Raw genomic sequence first — 7,937 nt, 5'->3', positions numbered from 1 at the left:
TCCTCATAGAGAAGCTGTTGACATACGGGCTGGGTAAGCATGCAGTGAGATGGACTGAGAACTGGCTGAACGACCAGGCCAGAGGGTGGTGATCGGTGGCACCAAGTCTAGCTGGAAGTCAGCAACGAGCGGTGTACCCCAGGGGCCAATACTGGGTCCAGTCCTGTTTAACATCTGCATTAATGATCCCGATGGTGGGGCAGAGTGTACCTTCGGGAAGTCTGCAGATGACACAAAACTGGAAGGGTGCGAGAGGGGTGTGAGTGTGGGTGTGAGGGTGCAATGGTGGGTGTGAGGGTGTGTGAGGAGGTGTGAGGGTGTGGGAGAGAGCGAGGTGGTGGGTGGGGTGTGTAAGTGTGTGGGGTGTATGGGTGTGAGGAGGTGTGGGTTTGAGGGGACGTGAGTGTGGATTTAGGGGTCTGTGTGGGTGTGAAGTGGTGGGGAGGTTGCGGTCGTGAGGGGGGTGTGGGAGTGTGCTTGAGGGGCTGTTGAAGGGAGGCATGTGGGGTGGGGGGGTGTGTGAAGTGGTGTGGGGGTGCCTGTGAGGAGTGTGAGGGGGTGCGGCGTGAGGGGGTGTGGCGGCCGGCGAGGGGCGGGCGGGGGTGTGAGGGGGAGCGGGTGTGGCAGCCGCCCAGCTCCGCTCCCGCCCGCCGCCCGCGCCCCTCCCCGCCGCCCGCAGGCGCTGGGGTCCGCCGCCGCGCTGCCCGCCCCGCCCCGCCCCGCAGGTGAGCTCCGGGCGGCGGCCGCTGCTCGCCTCCCCTCAGCGCCGGCCGGGGCGGGAGGGACCGGCGGGGAGCCCGCTCCTCCTCGCCGTCTCCCTCAGGGTGCGCGCTCCCGCCGCCGCGCCGGTGCCTCCCGGGCGGATCGGCCGCGGGGTGTTGCCGAAGGCCGGTCAGGGGACGGCAGGGGCTCTGTGGGAATGCCGTGCGGGCTGGCAGACCGCTCCCCTCGCCGAGCGCTGCCGAGGAGCTGCAGGCGCGTCCCTTCCCGCCCGGCGGCCCGTGATGAGGGAGGAGCAGACGCTGCCGACGGCGACAGGTAAAAAGGCTCCCCTCGCCCTCCCCCGGACGCCTCTGCCCGGTGCGGTGTCGCCTGGCCTTCGCCTTTCCCACACGAAGGGGGACGGAGCGGTTTTTTAACGCTGTGTAGCAGGTAGGGTGGCCGGGGTGCTGAGGAAGGGTTCAGGTCGCTGCCTGAGGGGCTGTACGTGGGGTGTTTGTCTTGCAGGGCGATTCTGTCAGGCTCCTCTCAGTTCGAACACCAGTCCCTTCTCGGTGAATTTTTAAGGGAAAAGCCTTTAACATGCTTACTCTTCTAGCCTGCGTTTACATTTTTCAGGTGTGGTCTCTGTAACTTCTTTATAGAGAAGTTGCCTGTCCCTGTTTTTTCCAGCTCTCCCTCAGGAAAAACTTTAGAGCTGTTAGGTTCCAAGTCAGGATGCTGTGAAACAGGAGTGAGCAACGACATTGACCTTAATGTAGAGCCCCAGTGAAAACTTTCCTCCTCTGGTGCCCTCCACCATGCTCCAGCCACTCTCTGGCGGTAATTATTACCATAGGAAACACCTCCAAATGAGAAAGAGTACCCAGAAAGATGATAAATGCTGTGACAGGGAAAAGGTAGTTAATGAGCTGGCTGGACCTCTCCAAACTTTCTTCAAAAGTGCAAACACGGGAGATCCTGAGTGCGAAGACAGGTGAAAAATGTACAGATCCTGGCCATCCTGCAGTTAACCTTGGAGAACAGCAAGGCTGAAGAGACAGAGACTTTGCTATGGAAAGTTGAACTTTACAGGCTAGGTTTCCGAAACTGGACTTGACTCTGGCAACTTTGGGGAGAGGAGTGTTGGCTGTGTTAGAACGGTATTTTTTTTAATCAAAAGTTGCTTTCGCATGTGATACATTTCAACATGTTTATAACAGTGTAGGAAATCAGAGTTCTTGTTATACTGAGAGAATTTACAGGGTTAATGTGGATATGAAGAATCTAAAGAATATTTAAAGGCTTATGTCCTCGAAGTGTGTAAGCACATCTTCTTTCAGAGATGAGAATCGCTGACTTAATTTTACTGGAATGATTTTAGACTCTCTAAACACTACTGTGAAAGCTTGTTTGTGTAACTCTGAGAGTGCTGTGGCAGAGAGGGCAGAAAATTTGGCTTTCACATTGAAAAAGTGAGGAATATCTTGCAAGAATATTGATTCATAGCACTCCTTTACTTAGTGAAAAATTTGGTTATATTTGTTTATACGTTATAACATTGATGAGCTTTTTCCCCCTCAATTTTGTGATTATTTCCACTGTTAGATGCAACAAAACACTGTGAGAGTTTCTCCTAGTAAGTAAATGCTGTTTACAAATCCAGAAGCAAGGGTTGGAGGAAGAAGTGCTACAACTTTTAGTGGCTTTTCCCACTACAGTGGCAGCAGGACCTGTGTTAGAATAGGACTCTGGGTTGTCACTCTTACATTTGCCAGCCTGACCTCAGAATAGGACCCAGCACGAATCCACAACAGCAGCTATCTACTTCTTGGAAACAAATCATCATCAGCTTCAAAAATTGATTTTCATACTACAAGGTGCTTTGTGCTACTTCATCTCAGAGCACTTTCCAGGACAATATTGCTTTTTGAAAATAAAATTAAGCTCTTCCTAGACAGAAAGAGTGTTCCAGGAATATTGTTTGTACAAGAACGCCAGAAGTTTGTGGATAATCTGAAAGAACAGTTCATGATTCAGTGTCACACACTAGGTTGCATAGTTCCACGTTCTTTAAACTGCTTTCCTGGCACAAGTTACCTCCACAGCTGAAAGGGAGCTGTGTCACTCCTGACATCTCAGTAACACATGATGTTACTGAGTCGTTCTGATATCGCAGTTAATTAGATTTGGGAATGTTTTATAATCTGAGTCTGTCTGGCATCAATCTGTGATGAATTATGAAATAAATTACTTTTATAGGGAATCTGCTTGAACTGTGCTTTCACTTCAAAATAGCAAGCTGTGGGGTTTTTTGGAGCAGGTTGTACCCAGTCCAGGTGTGGCACGTGTATTTCCACTGAGCTGGTGGCAGTGTGGGTCTTACAAAAGTCCAGCTGCACTTTGTTCCCACAGTGGCAGTTTTAGGATGACACAGCTCCAAGCGCGTTCTCCTGTAATTAACAGATTCTCCAGATGCAATCATGGTTATCTTCATCCAGCATTTAAGAATGTATTCTACGTTAGGTTGTTCCAGTTGCAAATCTGTAACGCTTCCTTTTAATCATATAGTATCTGATTTTTAAGTATTTGTGGATTTTTATTCCCTGCTTTGTATTTCTTTCTCCACTTTCCTTTGCCCCCATGCTGTCCCCTTTTCCTTTGCTGGGCAAAGTGTAGATCAACCTATAAATAACATGGCTGAACCTTAGCAGCAGTGGTTCTTGTGCTCCTTCTTTCAGGGATTAGCCAGCCTGCTTTGCAAACCTGACAGTCCCAGCCTGCAGATGTAATGATTAGTTGGGTTTCTGAAATGAAATTTGTTAGTGCCTAAAAGCCTTGGTGAGATCTCGGGCACACTGGAACTGCTGACCTGCACAAAAACATCTTGGGCTTTCTCCAGGCCAGGTTCAAACAACATCCTGGCTACACAGTCTGCTCCAAACATTAAGTACTGGTTTAGCCTAGTCTTCCTCCCTCACACACGTTAACAGTCCTGGTAAAGTCTGCGGAGACAGTGAGTTTAAGCAATTGGAGGCATTAGATCAGATAATGTCAGAAAACCAGTCTCATTTTAGCATTGACCTGCTGCATGACTTCGAGTCGCATTCTCCTCTTTCTGTGTCCGTTAATATTTAATGTTCTTTTGGCCATAAAAGGTATTTCTACAGACAAAAAGACTTGTATAAGAAGTGCTATATGCCATCACTTAAGTAAAGCAAGCAGTTAAGTATCAGAAGAGGTTAGATAAATATGAAAGAAATGGAAAATCACCAATGACTTCCAGGAAGGTCAAAAACAAGGGAGAACACAACTAGAATTCCAGCATATGTGCTCTCTAAAAGATATTCTCTTTAGTTTGTTTCTGAAAACCTAAATGCACAAAATAATTGGATATTTTTATAAAAGACTTGATAATAATCTTGAATATATTACTTGTCAAAAATATGCATTTCGTAATAATGATTTGCACATCAATGAACGCTGAGCTAGACACTACTGACTCATGTACTTTCAGTATAATGGAATGAATCCTTAAAGTATTTTCAACACAATTTTTAAAAATGTTTTATCAAGACAGAGGGGAAAAAAAAAAAACAACCAACCAACTGGTGAAAAGAAGATGATAGTCCACAGCAGTGTCCCCACTCTCAGCAGTGATCAGAAGTGGGATGTTTACTCTCATGAGGATGGACAGAGAAGTTCTGGCCCTTGTCCATCCTCCTTAATTTCTCAGAACAGGACTGCAGTCATAGATACACAATGAACAGTCTTTGTGAGGGCTGTAAGCCCAGAAATAAATGCTACCAACGGTGAACTGGTTCATCGCATGTGTTTGTCTCCTGTTTTTTTTCCTGACGTACCAAATATTGTGAGGCGTCTTACCCAAAAACATGCTATGCATGACCATTATTACACCATGTCACCAAACAACAACTATATTAAATAATAGTTAAAGACTTAATTAACATGTTGGATGTATGAAGCCTTGTAACTCACTGTTCTCATTGTGACTGATAATGTCACTGCTTAGCGAAAGCACCTGTAGCTGCGGAGCGTGATGCTATGGAGTGAAATAAACAGGGGACAGGGAGGGAAGAATGCGTGATAAAAAGTCGTGTGTATTTCAGCTGACTTGGTTGGTCTTCTGGAACAAACTACATTGATATAATTCTTTGATTTTGGAATTAAAACTCCAATATTGAAGAAAAATAGAGCAAAATTACTGCTCTTCAGTTATTCACCAGAACATTACTAGTGCTTTCAATGGTAAATAAAAATGAATCTCTGTTAATTTCCTTTGCAGTTAAACTAATTAAACATTTTTATTTCTCTAGAAAGATACTGTAAATAAACAAACGTAATTTTCATATCCATGTCTAATCTTGTCTTGGAATTATATTGCTCTGCCAACTGTTAAATATTGATTTTTTTTTTTTTTTTATTTAAAGATTTTCCCTACACATGGGTAAGCAAGCACATGAAAGACAAAAATAAAAGTAATTTAATTGTATTGCTTGCATGTATGCAGGTGTACATTCATACAAGACCTTTCATTATTTATACCACATAAAGCTCTTAATTTTTTTGTGTGAAACTTCCAGATTTTCTTTGATGCTATCAAATGTTTCTTTTGTTCTAGAGCCAATACTGTTGGCCCAGGTACCGGACTCCTCTCAGCCCACTGATCCCCACGACGAGTGGGACAGGCTGTGTATCACTTCATTTATGCTGTTTCATTCAGACTAGTACGTTTTCAAAGCAGCATAAAGAAGGTAGTGTACTTCCACAATATAATTACTTTTATAAAAGGCATTAACATTTATTTTCCAGCCATTTAACAGTTTCTTCTTAGATAAAAAAATGTTTTACTACACTTGCTTTTCTTATTTATTAAGACCCATGAACCTTCTTTTTCTCATTAATTTCTAGATGTTTAGCATTGTCGTTTTATGAGAATAAGTGAATGTGACAAGTATCTCACATCAATGAAAACACTATGGCGTTTGTTCAGTTCTTGTTTCTTGCACTGATGCAAATCAGGAGTGGTACAACTGTAGCACAGCCACGTGGGTGTAGTCAGTATAAAGCCATTACAGTGTGGAGAATTAAACTTTTTTTTGCAGCTTATTTGGCAGAGTGTGACAAAAGAGAGAGCAGTCCAGGACAAAAAAAAAAAAAAGTGTCAGCCATAGTTTAAGCATCTATAAATGTTATAATTATATCCAAATATTATTTTAATTTTTTAATGCATTTGTTGAAGTCTAGGAGGTGGGAATACCTTTTCTTTTTTTCCCTTCATACTCTTTTCACAAAGTACTGGGGTATTTACAGGAGCAATTCATACAGTTAAATCCTCTTTTTTCTTTTTTTTTTTTTGGGGGGGGGGGGACACGACGACTTTTTACCTGCTCTGAAAACCAGGTGTTCTTTGCAGCCACTAGGAAGGTGTGAGTGAGACAAGTGCGATGGCTGAAATGGTGGAGCTGCCAGGGGAGGGGAATTCCCTGATAAGAGCCGTCTATCAAAGCCGCCTTCGCCTCACCAGGCTGTTACTAGAGGGTGGCGCCTACATCAACGAGAGCAATGACAGAGGTGAAACCCCTTTAATGATTGCTTGTAGGACAAAGCATGTGGACTCCCAGAGTGTCAGCAAGGAGAAAATGGTTAAATACCTCCTGGAAAACATGGCTGATCCAAATATACAGGACAAATCTGGAAAGACAGCCTTGATGCACGCTTGTCTGGAAAAAGCAGGCCCTGAAGTGGTATCTCTGCTCCTGAAAAGTGGAGCTGACCCAAGCCTGCAAGATCACTCCAACTGCTCTGCACTTGTGTATGCAATAAACTCTGAAGACAGAGAGACCCTGAAAGTTCTTCTTAATGCCTGCAGGGCGCGAGGGAAAGAAGTCATCATCATCACAACGGACAAGTCCCCGTTGGGAAGGCAGAAAACAAAGCAGTACTTAAACGTCCCTCCTGCAGACCTTGAGGAATGCCATTCCCCAACTGCTTGCACTTCCCCATCGGAAATAGAACTGAAAACATCTCCATCCCCACTTTCAAGTTCAAATGAAACTAAAAAAGCACTCTTCAGCTTTAAAGAGCTGGATCATTCAAGAAGCATGGACATCTCATCTCAAGCAGTTTCACCGACGAGAAAATCCAGCTCAACAAAAGTCGGGTCCAAGCTGGCACAAGTGCAGTGCCTACAGTCTGAGCCTTGGATAAAGAGCTCTCCGTCACTGTTTCACCAGAATAAAATTGCCTCTTTACAAGAAGAACTTCAGGATATTACTCCAGAAGAGGAGCTCTCTTTTAAAGTCAATGGCCTTGCCTTATCAAAGAGATTCATCACCAGGCACCAAAGTATTGACATAAAGGACACCGCTCATTTATTGAAAACCTTTGATCAAACTGGATCAAGGAAATTATCATATGATGAGATAAACTCTCAGACTCCTTATGCTGAAGAGAAACATAACCCCAGTGGGATTCCTGTGGGTAAGGATGCGAGTTCGGGACAAATCTGCTTTATTTCAAACCTCAGTAGTGTTATCCAGAAAAGATATTTAGGAGCAAATCACTACAGCTCTGATTCTCAGTTAACTACTAGTCTAAGTCCTGCTGCTGCAGAAGACAGTAAGTCAGTGATAGGAAAGAAGAAGATTCTTTCTCCATCTCACTCTTTGTTATCAAGTTCTAGAGAAGTGCTGGAGAACATGCGTCCTGTTACCCTGAGCAGGAGACATCAAGCTTTTCTAGAAAGACGGGGTTCAGGAGCCTTGTTGTTGGATCATATTGCTCAGACAAGACCAGGTTTTCTTCCCCCACTGAATGTGAATCCTCACCCCCCAATTCCAGATATTACTTTCATAAACAGGGTTTCTGGGATAATTTCCCATGGACAAAAACACTTAATACCAGCAGCACCTGCTTTCCCTAGAGAGACCAAAACCACAAAAATGCTGCTAAGGAGGCAGTCATTACAGACTGAGCAGATTAAGCAACTAGTGAATTTTTAACAGGGAATTAAAGGCTTACAAAATCTTTGGAATATGTACATATTCATTGCACTATCTGATTGCAATGATACATATCACAAGAGACAGCAGTTCTGTGATGTAAGGCTCTCTGCTTTGGAATGAGTTAAATAGCTTAGAGACTACATGAAAAGACATGCTTAACTAATGATGTTGCTTTCTGCAAACTGAGGAATATTTATTATACTGTTTTCA

At 44.2% G+C, this 7,937-nt stretch overlaps 1 protein-coding gene across 1 annotated transcript; it reads left to right on the top strand.

The window, feature by feature from the left end:
• Positions 1-6,167: 6,167 nt before the first annotated feature.
• ANKRD34B (ankyrin repeat domain 34B) lies at positions 6,168-7,724 on the top strand (the record flags this gene model as incomplete). Its single annotated transcript, XM_082335604.1, has 1 exon — positions 6,168-7,724. The coding sequence occupies one exon, from the start codon at positions 6,168-6,170 to the stop codon at positions 7,722-7,724; it is 1,557 nt and encodes a 518-aa protein (XP_082191730.1).
• Positions 7,725-7,937: the final 213 nt, after the last annotated feature.

This window comes from Platalea leucorodia (assembly GCF_965183815.1).
Source record: "Platalea leucorodia genome assembly, chromosome: Z".
NCBI classification, from domain to species: Eukaryota; Metazoa; Chordata; class Aves; order Pelecaniformes; family Threskiornithidae; genus Platalea; species Platalea leucorodia.
Note: the sequence above shows the minus strand (reverse complement) of the source record. Positions and strands in the feature narration are given on the sequence as shown.